Source organism: Indicator indicator, chromosome Z, assembly GCF_027791375.1.
Source record: "Indicator indicator isolate 239-I01 chromosome Z, UM_Iind_1.1, whole genome shotgun sequence".
In the NCBI taxonomy this organism is placed as follows: domain Eukaryota; kingdom Metazoa; phylum Chordata; class Aves; order Piciformes; family Indicatoridae; genus Indicator; species Indicator indicator.
Window position 1 is genome coordinate 25,038,182 of NC_072053.1, and position 20,866 is coordinate 25,059,047.

General features: G+C 36.9%; 1 protein-coding gene across 2 annotated transcripts in view; it reads left to right on the plus strand.

Annotated features, from left to right (window-relative positions):
- PARP8 (poly(ADP-ribose) polymerase family member 8) overlaps positions 1 to 11,825 on the plus strand; it is a 122,627-nt gene extending 110,802 nt beyond the window's left edge. For both annotated transcript variants that reach the window (XM_054397414.1, XM_054397415.1), the window contains 10 exons: positions 1,426 to 1,491; positions 2,542 to 2,609; positions 2,899 to 2,947; positions 3,653 to 3,765; positions 3,933 to 4,005; positions 6,086 to 6,155; positions 7,943 to 8,019; positions 8,927 to 8,996; positions 11,077 to 11,161; positions 11,723 to 11,825. In XM_054397414.1, the coding sequence (XP_054253389.1) occupies positions 1,426 to 1,491; positions 2,542 to 2,609; positions 2,899 to 2,947; positions 3,653 to 3,765; positions 3,933 to 4,005; positions 6,086 to 6,155; positions 7,943 to 8,019; positions 8,927 to 8,996; positions 11,077 to 11,161; positions 11,723 to 11,825 (774 nt within the window). The remainder of the gene's footprint in view (positions 1 to 1,425; positions 1,492 to 2,541; positions 2,610 to 2,898; positions 2,948 to 3,652; positions 3,766 to 3,932; positions 4,006 to 6,085; positions 6,156 to 7,942; positions 8,020 to 8,926; positions 8,997 to 11,076; positions 11,162 to 11,722) is intronic.
- The last annotated feature ends 9,041 nt before the right edge of the window (positions 11,826 to 20,866 follow it).

Below are 20,866 nucleotides of genomic sequence, written 5' to 3' on the forward strand. Positions count from 1 at the left end.
AAAAGGGTCACACCAGAAGAGGAATGAAGAGAGACCCTGGGCTGTCAAGGCCCAAACTGCCTTCTCCCGGGTTCTTGCCAGCATGGACAAGGTCCATGGACTGATGTTGGCAAGACCCAAAGATGGGAAGCAGTGAAGCTTGAGAAGGTGACGTGACATGTGGAGCTGGTGAATTGTGGTCTGTTCAGCTTATTCAATCTGAAAAGGTGGAGCCATCTGACAACAGTTCCAAAGCAGAAGGTAGGCAAGGATCAGGGTGCGGCAGAGAGAATGATATTTCATGATATTTATGATATTTCATAAAAATAAACACATCTCTTTTTTCAGGGTTTTATTTAAAATCTGTTTACTCACTTTGTTGTTTAACATAATAACATGTTGTCCAAATAACTATGTTTATTTAAAACTGCATTTGGTTAAAAATGTTTGTTTGAAAAATGAACTAACTTTATGAGTGTGTTAGACATTCCAGTGAAATTCAAATAAAACACATTATAATATTTTTTTCATGGACTGTGAATGAGAGAATCTATCATAGAATCGTTTCAGTTGGAAAAAGGCCTCTAAGATCATCGAGTCCAACCATCAGCCTAACACCACCCTGACATTAAACCATATCCTGAAGTGCCATGTCTATCACCTCCCTAGGCAAGCTAGTCCAACGCCTGACCATTCTTTCTGTAAAGAAATTTTTCCTAATATCCACTCTAAACCTCACGTGGCATAATTTCAAGCCATTTCTTATCATTCTGTCACCTAGGGACAAGAGACTGACCCCCACCTCACTGCAATCTCCTTTCAGACAGCTGCAGAGAGCAACGAGGTCTCCCTTCAGCCTCCTCTTTTGCAGCCTAAACATTCCTATCTCCCTCAGCCACTCATAAGACTTGTTCTCTACACCCTTTCCCAGCTTTGTTGCCCTTCTCTAGGCAATGCCTCAGCAACAAAATGTCCTTATTGTAGTGAAGGTCCCGGAACTGAACACAGTGTTTGAGGGACAGCCTCAGCAGTACCAAGTACAGGGGCACGATCACTTCCCTTAGTCCTGCTGGCCACAGTATTCCTGATACAGGCCAGGATGCTCTTTGCCTTCTGGACCACCAGAGCACACTGCTGGCTCATGTTCTGGCAGCTGTCAACCAGCACCCCCAGGTCCTTTCCTGCCAGGCAACTTTCCAGCCACTCTGCCCCAAGCCTGTAGCATTACATGGGCTTGTTGTGACCCAAGTGCAGGACCCAGCACTTGGCTTTTTAAACCTTGTATGTGAGAGGTGGAAGGAGGCTATTAATCATAAATGCCTGAAAGGACTTGTTGGATAAACCTCCATCTTATCTTTGGTTATATACACACTCAAAGAATTCAGACTTTTGTAGAGCTACAGTCTAATGCTCTTCTAAAATTTTCCTTATTTTATGCTACATCAGAAGAAGAATTATGACCGAGTCATGAAAGCATTGGACAGTATCACTTCTATTAGAGAGATGACACAGGTGAGTTTAAAAAGCTTTATGTAGGTTAATTGCTATTTCTAGAACTAGGAAGATGTTTATATTACTTGTGTGTGATGGGTGAGGAAGTCAGCAGTGTCATCTCTTTCCTATAGAGCTGTAATAATATTAAAATATGTGTTAAAATTAACAGACTTGATGACACCTTTGACTAATAGCAGTCAAATAAAAGCGATGAAATATAACTCAGATCTTTTAAAATGTAATTAAAAAATAATAACACCAGGGTGGGGCATAGTAACAAGAAAATCACCAACTGATGCATTTATGGGAATATTTAAGCCAAACTGAATCTTCTGTTTTTAATGTAAAATAAATTAATTTTGTGACAATGTTTTGAATTACAGTTTTATTTCTATTATACACTTTATCAGTTAATTATGGTCGGGAATTTGGAAGGCTGGATCTCTTGGGATTACTACCATATGATTTCTCAATATTCACAGTGGGACAGTCTGATAACTGTACTTACGTTTGTTGTTACACTTCCTTTCCCAAACAGCCTAGCTGGTTTTTAAAGTCTCTCCTATGTACCTCACTTTTCCAACTGCTATGCAAATATACCTCATGTTTAGAAATATTACTCTGTATATATTCATAAAGTACTTTGGGATCATAAGATGATATAGTACTTTATTCTATCAGTTTATACCATGAAACAGTTATAAAAATAAAGTAAAATATCTTGGGGTATTTTCAGATACTTAATTTTGTGAAGTCCAATTTCTTAATCCAAGAGCCAAAACTAATTAGACATCTTCTCTTATCCTTCCTGAGATCACCAGTGTTGGGTATAATATACTCATTTTGATGCTAATTATATGCTTTTGGGGAAAAGAATTGTTCTATAAATATTTCTTGTTGTCAAAACACATTTATAATTATGCGATCCTGTTTGTCAGTAAAACTATGATTGAAACCTAATGAGTCCCATGTATATGATCTAATAGCTGAATTCATGGTCAGTGTAACATAAAATATTTATCCTTGTGATTTCAACTAGAAATAAAGAATGTGATTACTCTTTTCTAGGCACCTTACTTGGAAATAAAGAAGCAGATGGATAAACAAGATCCGCTTGCACATCCTCTTCTGCAATGGTATAAAATTGACTCACATTATAATTATAAAAGTACCAAGTTTAATGAAAGATTACTACATCAGTGCAATTTGATGTAAGCTCATCCTAAGAATTAACATTGGGATCAACATTTGCAACTGCAGATGTTGCTGGACTCTTTTTGGACCTCATCTGTGCATTCTGATTTCATTTTCCAGTCAAGATTTGGTCTACTTCCATCTGATACCATCAAAGACCCATTAATAACATATTTTTAAGAAGTAAAATTACGTTTGACTACCGTTTCTGATGCATATTTCCTCTCTTAGGGTTATTTCTAGTAATAGATCACATATTGTGAAGCTACCAGTGAATAGGGTAAGTTTCTGTGAATTCTTTATTATTTTCTCATGGCTCATTAGCATTTCTACATGGGAGGCCCCTCACCAGATGTAGGTGTCCACATTCCAGTTAATGATGTGGACTTCATTAATAGAGGGCAGAAACAGGTAGTGTCACGTCATGAGTCATGTTGTGAATATTTAAAACTAGGCAAAGGACTAACACTTACAAAGAGCCTATTTGAGTAGTTCAAATATGTGTCTACCTTTTAGTCATCTCAGGTTGGATGAGATTTCTTTGTTTGTTACATGATATACTAGATGACCCACATATGGGGAGGCTTGATTTTCAGATGAAAATAATTTTAGAGTACGTATGTCTCTGATCTTCCTATGAAGGACCAGACATCCGCAACATTCAAATTTGAACCTTAATTCAAAGCCAGCTCTGGGCAGGACACCATGATAAAATTGTTCGATTTAATTAGTTAATTAGAGCCATATTAGGTTGAAATCAGTTTCAGAAACTTCCATATATTTCATAAACTGAAAGGTATTTTTGCTGTTTGATTTCAGGTAAGAACTATGGTAATGAGGCCAATTTGAACTTAGCTCTTGCAGTGACTTAGATGCAATTAAGTATTGTGTGAAACAGCAAGAATCTTATGAACTACTGTTACAGAAATACAACCCTTTTCTGTTAATCAGCTTCTTTTCACTTGTGCACTGTTATATTTTACAGCAACTGAAGTTTATGCACACTCCCCACCAGTTCCTACTTCTCAGCAGTCCACCAGCCAAAGAGTCCAATTTTCGAGCTGCTAAAAATCTCTACGGAAGTACTTTTGCATTTCAGTAAGTACAAATGTTCATATTAATCAAAGGTTATCAGAATACCATGCTATTTTTTTGTTCTTGCCATTTGAGGTTTGCAGCTCAGAATTTGTTGTTTTAAAAGATTACTGATTTCATTTTCCATTTTACACAGTGGATTTTAATGCATACTTTTAAATTTTTTCCAGTGGTTCACACATTGAAAACTGGCATTCCATCCTGAGGAACGGCTTAGTTGTTGCTTCCAATACAAGGCTGCAGGTAAATAGTAGGCGAAGCAGACTTCTTTAGCTAACTTGTGCATGCTCGATTACATATGAGCTTAGACAAGTTTTCAGGGTGGTGTGGTCTTGTTAGTTGTACAGGTGACATTAAAGGCTGATTTCAAACACTTTCTTGTTTCCTGCAATTGAAATGAAGTAATATGTCTGCTAAAATGGCTAGGAAATCTCATTGCTGGAATCAGTGTTTCACTTTTACGTTGCAGAGCAGCGCCTCCAGGAGGTTTAGCTCAGTACTGCTGGAAAGCAATCTTGGGAGCTATATGAACTGTCTCCTTGTTATAGGTATTAAGAGCATACTAGATTTATAGGAGCTGACTTTACAGCAAGTCCCTTTCTTCTGGTTTCCTTGGGAATGGAAATATGAGTGTGCTGGCGAGGAGAGAGCTATTGCGAACTTCAGTTCATTTTCTCAGGACTGAATCATCAGGAGAGCACTGCTGGAGAACAAAGCAGCCTGTACTGGAAGGACTGGGGAACTGTAACCCAGAGCATTTTAGCATCATGGTTTTGACTACTCTTCCCTAGGCTGGAGCCCATGATACCTTAGAGGAGGATCTCAGAGTGCTAAGTGTGAGAGTGCAGCAGACACTGAAAAAAAGGAAATAGACATCTCTGCTGTTCCTCTTAGAAGTTCAGGGCTTTTAACTAATATCTGTGAAAGATAATCCCTCAAGAAATTGTTCAAAAGTAAATACCTATGTTTATGCTTAAGTTTTCTGTTGAGGGTTGAGATACTGGGAATAGCAGGAAGGGAACAGTAAAGCCCTAGTCCTCATTTTTAGGTCTCTCACACACCTATGACATATCCTGAGCTGAGTTCATCCTATTTTCCCCAGTACCAACCAGTCAGGAAAAACACCCACTCAACAAGAATCCTGTACAACATGACAGGATCTGGAGAAGTGAAAGCCTGTGTTCCCATTCCTCTCAGAGCTCTGGCACATTACAGAGTCAATGAAAATATTATTGGGTCAGAGGAAAGCAATAAAGATAAGCATAACTCTGAAGCCCAGTGGTCGTAATGTCTACATAGGTAGGAGATACTCTTGGTTCTCATTTGTGCTCCAAGAACTACTTGGTGTGTTTTCTTTGAAGTCTTTTAGACATAAAGCAGTCAACCCATTCCACCTTGTGAACTTGTGACTCAATTTTTCTAAGGCATATGACCAGTACCATCGCCATCTCTTCATTTCTTAGCTTAAAGAAAACAAAGGCAGCTGTTGCTGCTTTTGATTCACAGAGACTGATTTAGGCTGTATTTCCTGCCAAGGATTTCATGCAAGACACTGTCATGGGTTTAGGCAATTGAATCTGATGATAAGTATTCAATACCATGCTGACATCATTCAGCTTTAAAATGAAAATATTGGCCAGAGCAAAGTATCATGGGGCTTACAGTTCAGATTGTAACATGAGAGGCTTCATGCTTCTGGTTACCTCTTCCGGTTTTGGAGTCCTGGTTTTTTCTGCTAGGCTGGCTGCAGTGTTCAGGGTGGGGGAGTCATTTTATTGCTGACTTCTGCCACTGCTTCTGCTTTTGCTGTGCTTTTGTGCAAAATAGACTAAAGTAATTGTACACAGTGTGATCTCATTAAACTCCTTATCTCAACCCAGGTGTTTTTTTTTTTTGTTACTTTCTCTCCTGTCTTTGTGCTGGGGGTTTGCTTGTGAGAGCGGGGTGTCTTAAACCAGGAGAGACACGTGCTGAGCTTGTTCAGCCTTTTTAAGACTGAGATGTATTTGGCCATGTACAGAGACACCCTCTATAGGCATCCTTCATAGTAATAGATTTTCCAGCACAATGTGCAATTTTATGTGTAAATCTAATGTAAAATTATAATTGGACATTTGGACATGGTTTCCAGAATATACAGTATTTTAGCTGTACATTCACAGCATGATTTTTTTTTTTAATTAAGAGTTTGAACACCATTTATTATCAGGCAATAAATTAGTGCAGTGGGCAGATGCTTATCTACATTGTAGTCTGTTCCTATCATTATTGTTTTGTCCAGACAACCAACTTATTGTGAAACAATCATTTTGATCTTTTTCAGCTCCATGGTGCAATGTTCGGAAGTGGAATCTACCTTAGTCCATTGTCAAGCATATCATTTGGTTACTCAGGTGATATTTATAAATCACTCTAAAACTGGAGAAATATAGAAGAGTACCTTAGTCTACTGCTTTTCTTACAAGATTTACTGTTTACAACACTGTATTAAATTTTATCTTTGTCAATCAAGGTTTAATTTATCCAAAAAAGAGAAAATCTAATTCCTTTATGAAATACTTTTCCTCATTTTCCAAGGTGCTGATTGTTTTGAAACTGTTCTTTTAAGTAGATAGTAGCTAGTACTGAAAGCTATGTGTAATGGAGCAAGTGTTGATTATGCAATGTAAATACAACTTCGTATTTGTGGAGTGTTTTTTTTTTGTCAATATCTGCCTAAATCCATTTAATATTGTCTGTGGATGCATGGGCTTTTAGAGCGTGATCTGACAAAACAAATACTCAGCAACTGACATGTTGTACTGTGTATATTTAAAAGTATTCCTAATTATCACCGTGCCAGGATAGGATTACACAGACAGTACTGGACAGTGTGTTTATTTTAGCATGAGAAGAGGAGGGAACATTATTTTACCACTAGTAAATGCAAAAGTGAATCATGCAGAGTTTTCCAAATAGAAGCATATTAGAAACTCATAGCTACAATGATATGTGTATTAAGAAACTTCAGAGATTTTAAAATATAGTGAATTTTTTCTTTAGGTATGTTGTATTTCCTCACATAAGAAATTGCTGTTATAGTGTGCCTGTAGGTAATTCTGAGAGCTCTAGTTATGCTTTCTGATTTTCACTGTTTTAAAGTAATGTCACAATTTTAAGAGCTCAGCAGTTTTTATTACAGTTTGTTGCATTTCAGTATCTGTAATCTCTAAATGTACTTTTAGGTTTTCAGAAATTACACAAGTATGGCAGGTTTTTAGGATACACTGAAGTGCAAGTTGCCATATTATCTAACAAAATGCCCTTTGTTGGGGTCAGCACTGCTTTGGGAGCTTCAATGTGCTTTTTTTCCTCATCTCTCTACCTTTCTTGGTCCCTTCCATACATCCTTCTCCAGAAAAGAGGTGGCCTGTGTTCCTCTGAAGCATGTGGTACTTGATGCCAGTAAAAAACACAGAGGAATGTGAAGGAACTCCTTGTTCCTTCAAAGATTTAAACTTCCCCATATTTCAGTTTGTATGCAAACAGATGAGAAATACAGGGTACTGAAAGGCAAGGAAGCCTACAATGGAGGAATTTTATATAAACTGATGTGAGGAATTTAAAAGAGATCCAAGAACACAAATGTAGCTGTTTAGGTTTCTGAGGCAGAAATTGGATCCAATGTGGCTGACAACTTGATACTTTTACATGTAGATAAATAATTCAACCAAGGTAGACTTTAAAACTTTATATAAATTAACTACTCCTTAAAAGTAATTAGACTTTGAATAAATTTAAGTAGTGTTAAAATTATTGTGATTTTACTGTCCCACCCACAGTAAATTAGACTCTGTTACTTCAGCCTGAACAGGGGCAGTTAGACTCAAGGCCTGCTGACACATAATTCTGTTAAGCAGCCAAATAAGAACATTCCTGAGCTGAATTTAGGGGCATGTTTATCTGCTTTTGCACATACTTAATGCTAACTTCCTGAAGGTCTTTGCAGTATATACAGATACACTAGTGATACTAGTGATTTGCAGAATTAAATTATGATATTCAGTGACAAAGTTAACTAGCTTCATGCTTGTGTGCAAAGGATGGTGATTCCTGCTGTGCTGTTTCATTCCCCATACTTAACTTCGCTTGCTATGACACTTATGTACCAGGGTATCTTACATGATTTTAATATTCCTAGGGATGAACAAGAAACAGCAGAAGGTGTCAGCTAAAGATGAACCAGCTTCAGGCAGTAAGGGCAGTAGTACATCACAGGTACAGTAAATCATCCATCTCTCGAAGATTTATGGTTTTATGCTTGGGATCTTGGTAGCTGAAAAGAAGGTAATATTCCATTTGTGAAAGCAAACAGTTTAATTTTTTTAATTAAATCAACACCTTCAGAGACTGCAAACTTCAAATGCAGATGCACAGATTTTGGCAACAGTTTACGAAGTATACCACAAGTCCTGTGCCCCTCATTTCCAAACAGAAGAACGTAGCAAGAGAATGAAAATGCAGGAGAGATTGTGTTATGATTGTTAGTTAGTCCTTGCTTTATGAGTTATAGACAGAAGAATGATATAAAAGGAATTGAGAGTGTCTATTTCTGGAAAATTAGTATCATTTCATTTATTGCAGGTAATTTTTTCAGTTTTCATGGTTTTTACATGTTAAACCATTGTTCTCTTTTATTTAAAGCAAATTCATAGCATGTATATGTGGGGCTAAATTTTGAGAAAGAAATCTTACATCTGTCTTCATAGTTAACATATAGAAACTACTGAGTAATCTGGCTTTGGAAAAAGAATGGTATGTGTCAGCAGAAGCCCTCTGAAATGGGAAGGGGAGTAAAATACCAGGGTAGTGACCAAATAATCAGTGATAAAATTCACCTTTTTTTTTTATGTTATGAATTTTTGTGACAGTAATGCTCTGATATTTCTAATAATAATATTTATTCTGTAATAATTTGGAACTTCTGTTTCAGTATAAAGAAGTTTGAATCCTATCCAAATATACAATACACATTTTTTTAGAAATGCAATAGAAATATTTCAGAAAGAGTGACTATATTTGTTCATTTATAAACCACTGAAAATAGCAGTCTTCTCCTCAGTTACTTTTTCACTCAGTTTATCTTGCTGCACTAATTAGGTTTTCTCATGTTTTTGCATCTTAGTCACAGAAGAAAGGACAACAGTCACAATTTTTGCAAAGCCGTAACTTAAAATGCATAGCCTTATGTGAAGGTAAGCTGAAATCTCTTGGAAAACTGTTTAGTCATGGACACAGTGTTACTGGATACAAATCAGTGAGACCTTTACTCTCACCTACCTACACCGGTAGGTGCATGAGTACTTGATTAATAGCTGATCTTTATATTTCATTTCAGAACATTTACCTCTTCAACCACAACTTGTAACACACGTTGAATTTTCTTGAAATGCTTGTATGTACATAGTGACTGAGCATCTACCCTGTCTTTCAATGTGATCATATTCCTAAGCAATCAAGATAACCCAGTTCATGGCCTTTATTCAAAACACTGACTTTTTTAAAGGTCTTGGCAAATATATTAAATGCCTCAGTCAGAAAAAACAGCTTTTGTATTTAATTTCCAAATGACTTTTCACTGTTCAGGCAAATAAACTGTTCATCTAGTAAACAGTCTGTTCTTTCTGATAGCATCAGAAATATTGTCTAGGTAAAATCCAGTGCATATGAGAACAGTCATTCTGAAAGACTTTGTAATTCTTTTAATATCTAATGAAACCTCAGCAGGTTTTGAGAAGAAAAGGTTTTTGAAATTTTAATAAGAGTTGTACCAGTAATGGATAATTAGTCTCACTGACCAAACAAGAAGAAATTGTATTAAACTCAATTTGCCTTTCATTTGGGCATTTGTTCATTTTTAAAGTAAAAATTAAGATTATGGAAAAGATGTTATTTAAAAATAGAAGCTTTAGCTATGTATACTACTTTTTAGTATCTGCATTTTTGACATCATTCAAGTGAAATACTTAGTACGATTAAGGAGGTATCGGTCAAAATGAAAATACAATTTGATCTGGACAGAAAAATACAAAAGTTTAATTGTAAAATTTGAGAAGAAGGTAAGAAATGAAGTTGGAGTTTGCTAAACTATACTTAGCCTTTAATGCCTGAAGTTTCTAAATAAAAATTACATCTATCACAAGGATGTTTTCATCCATATTGTTCTTTCCTTACACTTACTAATACATTATTGATTGTATAAGGTAAAATATTTGTTAAAATATATTTTACATCATATTCATTTCATTTTTATGTGAAAAGAAGTGTTTAAGGGAGATGTTTAATGTACATTTCAAATAAAACTAATCAGAGAAATATTAAAAATTACAATTCGTGGAAGAAAAGGTATAAAATTTAACGTGCATTTATTCAAGGTAGTGAATAGAATAGAAAGAATAGAACACAATGCAATACAATACAATACAGTACAATACAGCACAGTACAATACAATATCTACAACAATCATCCATTCCTACTGCCTGCCCAGTTCAGGGCTGACCAAAAGTTAAAGAACGTTGTTATGAGCATTGTCCAAGTATCTTTTAAGCATTGACTGGCTTGAGACATTGACCACCGGTCTAGGAAGCCTGTTCTGGATTTTGGCCACCGTATCGGTAAAGAAATGCATTCCAGTGTCCAGTCTTAACCTCTCTCAGAGCATCTTTGAACCATTACCACACATTTGCTCGCTGACTCTCTCAGTCTCCTGAAGTGTGCACCTCCCTCTCCACTGCCCCTTCTCAGAAAGCTGTGGAGAGCCATAAGGTTGTCCCTTGTCCTCCTTTCCTCCAAACTAGACACTCCCAAAGTCCTTAGCCACTTCTCATAGAGTGTGCCTTCCAGCCCTTTCACCAACTTTGCTGCACCCCTCTTGATGCATTTGAGGACCTTCATGTCCTTCTTAAATTGTAGGGCCCAGAATTGCACACAGTACTCAAGGCAAGGCCATGCCAACACTGCATACACATTTGCAATTTGCTGCCTTGGCTGCCAGGGCACACTGATTCCAGCTGAACCTGCTGTCAACCAGCACCCCATAGCTCTTTCTGCAGGGCTACCTTCTAGCCACCCCCTTTCCCAATTTATACTTGTGCCCAGTATTACTCCATCCCAGAAGCACAATCCAGTATTTGAACTTGATAAAGTTTGTCCCATTAGTCATATCTCAATGCTCCAACCTCCAGGCTATTTAAAGGGTATAAAACCCCAAATCTTTTAAAGCAGTGTTTTTAGGTGTATTTTTGTCACTATGAAATCTATTCTTTCCCTAATAGTGATAACCTCATCCGATCTGCACAAACATGGAGAGATATGGGTAGTTCCCAATACAGATCACGTGTGTACAAGATTTTTCTTTGTGTGAGTACAAAGCTTCTTTTAACTTTCCACCGCTCTTAATCCAAAACCTTTTCCCCTGTTCCCCTCCAATAGTTTTACAACTTGAAGTCAATAAGATGCTTGATCCAAATTCTTGACAGCATCACGTTGGATAAGCCAGTGCCAAAGGTTTACTTGATCCTTTGTAATAGAATAAATGGAGAGTTGCTGGGTTTTCCCATTTTATAGCATTAACTCATGTTGCAGTAAGCCTGTGTATTTCTATTTGTTTTAAGGCTGATGAATTCATTAAAGGCTTCTTGTCTACATTGAAAGCATTTCCCTTGTCACCTATGACTTGTCCCCTTTGAGTGCTAGTGGCTTACTGAGCCTCAGGGCTTCAATGCTAATGGCAGCCTTACCACCCTTCACTCTAGAGTTTAGGATCTGCGTATAATGGGAAGTGTGCAGTAGAGCATTTTAATAGAAAAATGTTAACATATAGAATAAGCTCTCTTGATTATTGAATGAAACAGTTTTGGATGGTTTTACGTAGATTCATAAAGCACTAATTTTATTGTATTTTCTGTACTTGTCTTTTAGTTATGAAGATGGTCAAGTGGGTGATACAAGTATAAATACACAGGAACCAAGCATTCATAAAGAGATTCTTCGAGTCATTGGCAATCAAACTGCTACTGGTTAAAAGGACCACTCTTATTTAATTGATGTGATTTGGAAGCCTTCCTCAGTCTCAAAGCTGGATTTTGAACTGAAGAAGATGCAAAAAACTAATTTATTATTACTATTCTAAGCAAATTAACCCTTTGAATACTTACTGTTTTCTTACTTAGTATTTCTTATCAAAATACCTGAGATGGTATGAATTAGCAACTGTAGGGGTTCAAAGTCTATTAATATACTACAACTAATAGTAATTAAACAGGCATTTGGGTTGCTCACAATAAACAGACTTCAAAAAGGAGTTTTGTGCTGATATTTTTATATTAAACTTCAATTGGACGTTTTAGTACTGTATACTGTCATTTTAAATTTAGAATGATTGAATTATAAGCAAGAGAGAAGATTTTATAGCGGAGCACCTCTATTATGCAGGACACTTTGCAATAGGTAAACTCATAATTAAACACAATGAAAGATTGTCTAGAGCATGTCAAATTAAGAGATTGGTTACCTGCAGCTATCCTTGATTATTTTTGACAGATGCAGCTAGGATTTAGAGTCAAATTTAAACCAACAATTTTTAAAAAATTTATTTAATGAATGAAACAAAGAAAAAGAGCAATGAATGTTTAGTTTTCATCTTCTCTGGAAGTACAGTCTTATCCATTAAGCAGCTCAGTTCTAAAAGTAACTTATGCAAGCCTAGCAAACGTCTGGAAAACTGAAGCTGTTGACTACCTTTTTACAAATTTGAGTTCTATATACTACATTACATTTTCATCTTAACTTCAGTGAAATGGCTCTGTGGTTAAATTTAGCCACGTATTTAAAAGTACATGCTGAATTAAGGTTTTTACGTGCTTGAATTGATTGTTGGTGCATCAGAAAATACAAACAAATGGAAAATTTTACTGACTTTCCTCTTGGTTGAGTATTTTTATTGATTTATCCATAAGTGAAAACATATCAGTTCAAAGTGCTCTGTCCTTTGAATTAACTGGGTTTTTCCAAGTGATCGTGAGGCAACAGAGGTAGGGGAGAGGCCCAGTCTTCAGGGTATAAAGCATATCCTGTGCCCCAATGATTGCCTCACAGTATTTATCTTAAGACATCAATCACACTCTTGTATATGGAAAGCAGCTCAGCTTACCAATCTGTGAAACTATTACAAACCACCTCAGAAAGCAAAATTAGATTGAATCCTCTACTATGTTGTTTTCATAATAAAGATACTGAAGCACCAAGTAACAAGGCAACAGAGTACAGGCGTGTTTGTTTCTTTTAAACAGAGCTGCATTAGGTATGCTGTAAAGGGTGATTTCTTCTTTCTAATGCAAGCTACATTCCCTTACTACTTGCTGCAAGTGAAGTGCCCTGCAAGTTATAATAGTGTTATTTGACTTAGGAGCACATAGTCTGAGATGTATTTTAACATTCCAGACATGTTTACTGGGGACTTCATTTTTTCTGAGTTCATATCCAGGCTTGTAAAGCCAATCCTACTTTGCAGATCCTTGTTTTGCTGATTAATTTCTGATGATTTTCACTCTATTTGGCAGACACTGAAGTTGAGAATTTCTACTCTAATTGTTATCTTTTGTGTTGGGACACAGATTAACTCCTTGAAACAAAGAGGGGTCTTGAAATTTGTTTTATCTATGTAAGAACTAACTTAGGTTGTGTAACTACACAAAACCAGCATAATTAAGAAGTGGAACTGAGGACGTGGAATGACCATCTCTTTAAAATTTGTTCCAAAACACATGTCTGAATCGGTATGCTCTGCATAAAAAAAAAAAGGAAACAAGTCAATGTTGCTATGTCACTTAACGTTGACTTGCTGGTCTTAATAGTCCACCACTCTGAGAGGCCTCCTTAAAAAACTGGGAGGTAAAAAAAAATTACCATGAGTAAACTGGAGAAGCCAAATAAGCGATCATCTTCCTTGTCCCCTTAAACTGCAGCAGAGTCACAAAGTGAACCCTCTGAAGGAAGAAACCTGATACAGCAGCAAGTCAGCCTTGCTTTCCATAGTGGGGTCATGATACTGGTCAGGCATGGTGCTGTTTTTAAGTACAACCACTGGAAAGGGGAGGGAAGATACATCTCTGAAAAATTCTAACACTGATTAAGGTTTGTTAAATGGTTGAGCAGGAGGAGTGACAATGTGGAAGAAAGCAAGATTCTGAGATATATGGAAGCCTTGCTATTGTAAAGGGCCCACTTCAGGGAGTACTGAGGAGTCTAGATTATGCATGAGGAGGAAGGAATATGGCCAAGGGTGAAAAGCAGAATATGATGAGCAGAGATGTTACAAAGCAGTGGGAGAGGGGAAAACCTTTCAGAGAGAAAGGAACTTTAGAAAGTCCTAAAGGAATGAGGGGTGTTCTGGTAGGAAAGAAAAAAGCCAACAAAGATCCACCAAATTAATAGCAGGTAACATTAGCAGCTCATGTCCTTTACAATGCATGGCAGGAAAAGGGGTGGGGAGAATGAAGTTGCAGTGTGAGGAATGAGACAGCACTATGCCCAGGGCAGCTGGGCCACCTGGGAAAGTACTACATTGTAGGAGATAGTGCAACCCCAAGTGTCCCACAGAAAGAGCAATTTAATTAAACCAAAATTTGCTTGCTACACGATAAACTCAGTCACTTTTTTCTTTAGCTAATATATTAATGAGAAACTTCTATGACACTACATTATCTGCAGGTCAATATGAGTCTTCATCTTGTTTAACAAAGTATTAGTTCTCATAACTAATACTTTTTCCCTCATAAAATGTGAGGGAAAAGAAGGAAGTACTTAGAAGTTTTGTTACTCAAAAATAAATAGCCCTTCTACAGCAAACTTTGAAGCTGAAACAAAGCTTATCACCAAGAACAGTAATGAAAAAGACCCAGGATAAGATTTGCTTTGAAGGATTTTTGTCATAGTTTTATCCAAGGATGAAAGTTGCATAATGCCAAGTTTTTCCAAATGCTTGCATTCACATGGATTCAGTGGATGAAAAATAAAAAATCAGGGTTGTCTGAGCAAGGACCCTGTGTTACACACAAAGCCCTTCCTCTCCTGTCATGCGCACGTATTGGTGGTAGAGCAATCTTTGTAACTCACACTGTAAAGATGTAAGCTTTTCACAGATAGCTTTTAGTCAAAGAAAATAGAGTCTCTTGGTAGATATCTCCATGAAGCCATAGCTATATAGCTGTGACTATGTCCAGCACAGATCAACCAAGGAAATTCTTGGGAAAGAACTAAGTTCTTCCTACATCCCACAAGAAATCGAGAGTCCTGAAATGGGGAAGGTATGACATAAAAATTACGTTAAAAGCTTAATGTTGCAATCTAATTATGAGTGCTTCTGAATAATTTAAATATCAAGAAAGGAACCCCAAAAAGATGCTTTTAAACCTTTCTTGAGGTTCAGGCAGATATATAGCATTCAAGGGGTTAAGCAATTTGAGTTATCTTCTATGTTGTGAACCAGCATAGCAGTTTTTTTCAGCACTGCTGCACTGTTTTGATAAACCAAGTCTTTGGCTCCATAGTACTTACAAAATTTTTGGTTCATGTAATATTCTGCTTAGTATTTTACAGGAACTAGTCAATGACATCAGAATTGTTTGTGTTTATATTTTCCTCTAAAGCCCTTGAATAACTGTTACTGATGCTGTATGATTTTAATACTGTAGCTGTTGATACTAAAAATGCGTCTAATGAAAAATGCTAAGGTTATGCTTTTGTTAGTATAAAATCACTCCAAATTAAGACTTTGTGCTTAGATCAATTATATATTGCTTATAAATCACTTAGTACTGTGGAAGCAGTTAGTGTACTTACAACATGGAAGAGTATGATGTGGAAGAAAAAAAAGTCAAAACAGAAAGGGACTACTAAATGAAGAGATTCATGATTTTAGAAGAAACACTTAAAAAAAAAAACCTTAAAAATATAAACCCAGTATTTAGTTGCTTCAGCTTTATATTAAATTAGATGGATTTGTTCCTGGCTCTAGAAAATGTAACTCAGATAAAACGACTATGAACTGACTGACGGGAAAGTAATACTCTGGGAGCAAAGGCACTCTGTAAATCTTAGCATTTTCACAACATACAGGTTTGATGTCTGATCCATGTTGTGCTGAGCACCCATCAGAGGTGCTGAGGGTCAAGCCTTTCTACAGGTGTAAATTGTTTTTCTACTAGTTGCTCCTCGCTCTCATGGTAAGTTGTTTAAAAGCCACTGTTGTGACGGAGTCAGCATGCAGACATCCACATGTCAGCTGGCCTGTAGGCCTGGGCCGGAGATAGCAGGACTCAGTTTCTCCTTGGCTGTGTGATGGCAGGATGGCAGCCATGGTGGTGAGGGTAATGGGGATAAAGGGCTGGGAAGGCCCCAGCACATGGGGCTCAGCCTCGCTACACACAGCCCCTCCACCATCTGCCAGCACTAGAGGCAATATGCCAGCAGCGCTGTGGCAGCCCAGATGGAACCTGCAAGGCATCCACTTGTCTCTTAGGCACATAGAGTCCTGTGGCTCCTTCACAATTTCTTCATTACAAACACTACCTCAAAGTGAAAGATGAGCCTGTTGACTAAACAGGTCTGTTATTTGGAGAGCAGTTAAGATTAGCACTGAAAGTTGTTCAGAGGGGATATTTAGTCTAGTCAGCCAGGGCTGTGGTAATAGTCAAATTAATTCCCTAAATCACTCAGGAGCAGGGTGATCATGCTTCAGAAGGGGAAAATAAAAACAGAAGGGTTTACTAGAAGCAGGACAGCATCCTACATGCACCACATCATATAAAATGCACAAGGATGTCTCCAGCAGTTTGAATTCCCAGATCTGATTTGAAAACGTCTGGTCTGAAAGCAATGACCTCCTCTGTCTCTTCTGGGGTGGCAGTTTTGTACCCTTGCTCACTGCCTGGAGCAACAGCCACTGACAGAAGCGGGGGGAATAGAATACCTTGAGCTGCTGTTCTGTAGTGTTTTGATTGCGTGCTCCTGTGAAATTTCAGTCCACCGCAGAATGGCTATGATGTAAATTGCTACCCATTATTACACTTTGCATTTGGATTTTATACCCATACTAGGTATAAGACTTTTGTAAGGAAAAAAAAATACTCAAGTAGTTTTTAGATTAACATATCTAGTGTGTGAAAAACCTGTTGAATAGATTACATTAGACATCTGGAGCAAGTCAGTAAATACAGTCCTTATATACAGACATTCAATATAATTTACTGTTCTAAAAATATTTTTTTAATTTACCCAGTATGTATTGTATCTTTGAATTTTAAGAAGCAGCCATTCCTTTGTGTAAACATAGAATATGCCTATGTTTCTTTTAACTCTACAGCCTTTTTTCTCCGAATAAATTTATTGAATTCTGTGCACAAAAATAGTACTGCAGCCTGCTATTTAGCCTATGGTGCCTTAGAGTTACTACAAATATTTAACAAAATGTACATAATGTAAATACTGCCAGAAGATCACTAAGGCCAAATATTTTCTCTATTCACTTTTTACTGCACTTGCTTTCTATTGCTATCTAAGCCTCTTTTATCCAGCTTTGTAACAGTTATAACATTGTAGCCAATGTAAACGTTTACTTTCAATAAATGAGAATTTGTTCAACAAGTACTGTGCATTTGAGCACTATTTTGAGAACTCTTCAAAGTTAAAACAATTGTCTAAGAATTAAACTGCATCTGAAGCAGTTTCTTGACTTTTACTAATCTCAACAACATGAAAAGGTTATGCCATGCTTTTACACATACTATTGGAGTAAATTTTTTTTCTGTAGTGATCTTTTTAAAAACACTCAGATGAACAGTAAAACCAGCTTTTTGTGCTATGTTTATCTGAATGAGTTACACAACTGCTTCAAAATAGAGATACGGGAATAAAAGTAGTATTGAACATGTATAGTATAGTACAACATGCATATGAATGTCTCAAGATGAATTTACAACTGCATTTAAAAAAGTCCTTTTTTTCTGTAGAGTTGTTTTTTGTCACAAAAACAGCAAATATATGACAAACCATGTTGTACTTTAATGTGGGTATGTTTAAAGTATAGCGCACATCTGCATCTCATAAAGTATGCAGACATTTGTGGGACTGGTTATTAATTCAGTGAATGTACTATGTTTTTTACTGCTTATGAGCTCATTTTAATTATATGGGTGGATATTGTATCTTTAGAAAGTTTTAGCTTTTGTTAAATTTATTGTGGATTTTGGATGGGGAATGTTGAAATGGTACTTTTGTTTTGAATGCTGTTAAATATTTCACAGATATAACCATAGGAAAGGGGGAAAATACATTGTTACTATGCAAAATAATGATAATTTGCCTTTGATTGTAGTGTACAGGCTGGAGCTACAATGGAAGAGGTATTCCATATTTTGAAGACCCTAAAATTGGCAGAAACTGGCTTCCAAACTCACGAAACAAGCTAAATTGATGGTGAAGTCTCAGACCACTGAAATGAGTACCTACAGGTGGCAGGATGGACAGGATTTATACCACCTTTGGCTTAACAACTACTCCAATTTCCAAGTCACTGCATCAGTTCTATCAGTACATATTGAGAAAGTTTATGTGTTACTGTATTGATCTGTTGAGCAGTTTATTATGGCACCCAGGGGATTAATAATCCAAATATTAATTAACGACTACCAAATTATTGCAGTGGACCAGAGCTGCTTTCAAATGCACACATTGCTCTGCCAGACAGAAGGAAGAGCAGAAAATCTACTACAAAAATATGACCGTTGGGAAAAATATGTGCTGTGTTCATTAAACTATGTTTGCAAGCTTGACCAACTTCTTGTTTGTTAATTATTGTCCAGTGCAGACTGCAGCAAATAATCTTGCACGAGTCACACGACCTGGGCCTCCTCCAAGAGGTATTTGTTCACCTGGAAACACGGAAGGCTGCCTAAGTAGAGCTGCATTAAGTGAATGAAGTCAGTAGTAGTTGAAGGCCACAACTTTGCTATGCCCCAGCTTGAAGCAAAGTACAAGCTCTATAGTTATTAAAGAGAAGAAGTCGTAAGGAATATAACAAAGGCTTGTTTCAGGGCTCAGCGCCTTGCAAAAGCCTGGTGTCAAAACAGGTGAAAAAGAGGAACAGCATGTGGAAAAAAACCAAACCAACATATATTTTAAATTGGCATTTTTTATTAGCCCACATAATAGCTCCCTCAGGATGATTTTCTTAAATGTGGCAAACATTTTCCATACATGTTTGAGGGAGAGAATTGTAATTCAACACACAGAAACTGAAGCCTCTGAATGAGGCCTAAGACCCTTTTAGTAACAGTATTGAATAGAGTGAGCCCCTGTGCAAGGCACCAGCTGTTGGATTTCAGCCAGTTCCAGAAAACTGGCATTTTGCAAAATGCTGAAGCAGTGGGAATAACACTAGCAGCAGGAACAACAATTGTTGCAGAAGCAAGAACAGCACAAGTCTCCAGAGATCATGCCTGGAAAAAAATGCAGGAACTCCTGGCTTAAGATTTGCTCAACAAAAGCCAGAGCTTATCATCAGCAAAGCAGTTCTGATTTGTAGTGTTTAAAGAGAAAGCTTTCCATTTTGGGGGAGAAACAAGAAAAACAAACAAACAAAAACTTAAGTTTTCTTCAACCTGCCGTCTGTTAACTGATTAGCTTAGTCTAATGGCATACTTGGGAAAATATCCCCCTGTACTTGCATGTAGCAGGCTTCTTACAGCAGCGGCAGCTTTCTTACAGGTTTTGGGAAGAATGAACAATGTCTCAGTTAGCTGATGGTTCCATGTAAGTTAAAGTAGTTCTGTCAACTCACACCTAGGGATCATCTACAATTCTCATAATATCAATGTGTTATAAGTTCAGTTTTCAACTAGCCTAATGTGGTAGTTTAGTAGATCTAACTTTCTGTCTTTTTGGCAGTGGCATATTTTGATAGAAGCTTTCAAATTCTTGTCCATAGAGAATTTCAAGGGGCCTTCTTTGTACATGTTACTGCGTAGCTGACATGTTGCTCTTCATGCAATATTCTGTGTGAAATTGTATTATTCCACTGTTTGGTTCTTTATTAACTTCTGCAAACTTAAGTTTTCATGCTTGCCATGCTAATCAGTAGGACATAAATATCAAAAGTTTGACTCTGTTCTGTGGCTACTGAGCTGCTCCTACTTGCAGAATGTTTTTTTTTTCCTGCTTGGAAAGCAGCTTGATTTATGGCTATTGTTTTATTGGAAACATCAAGGTCTCCCCTACTACCATATATTTTAATATCAATCTTTCTTTAAATTCCTTCAGATACTCTATGCTTGAGACCATTGCATGTGTTTTTAAGCTGCATCTCTTGACAGTATCAGTAGCATTTGGTCCATTTTATGCTCCATTTACAAAGGTCTTTGGGTGGCTGCTAGACAACTTGCTAAACCTGAGCTGTGACACTTCTCTTTCTTTAGCAGGCTCTCTTATCTTTTTCTTTCTAGATTTCTTTGTTTAGTTTGTTTGGATTTTTTAAATCTCCAGTAGTCTCTTCCAATACAAAAAAGAGAGGACTTGTTTTGGTGTTTGTTGTGTTTTTGGAGAGTTCATATTCTGTATATGACTCTGTGACCTGAATTTATGATCCATCACAGTTCTCTTCCTGTCACTCACTCCTTGACTCACACAGCTAGCATTCAGAAAAAAACATCAAATATTCGCATTAAAATACAATACTGACAATATCTCAGTTCAAATTCAAAAATGTTCAGCCAAAAGTGATAAAAAAGTATTGAAATTACAGTCTTGTAATACGAAAAACATGTATACAAATTATTAGCTTATACATAAGAACGTGTGGCTGAAAAAGTATGCCAAGAAGGATGATGTTAAAAAGCTGATTTTTATATACACAATTTCCTCTCATAATTTCCTTTCATCTAAGAAAAATTGGCAATGTAATTTTAAAATACTCTCTACTTGTAATACTGGGTATATCTTTAAATAGGGTTCAGGCAGGATTTGCTGGTCTTTCCTCCTGAGATTCTTATTTTTTTGTGTTGCTATTAT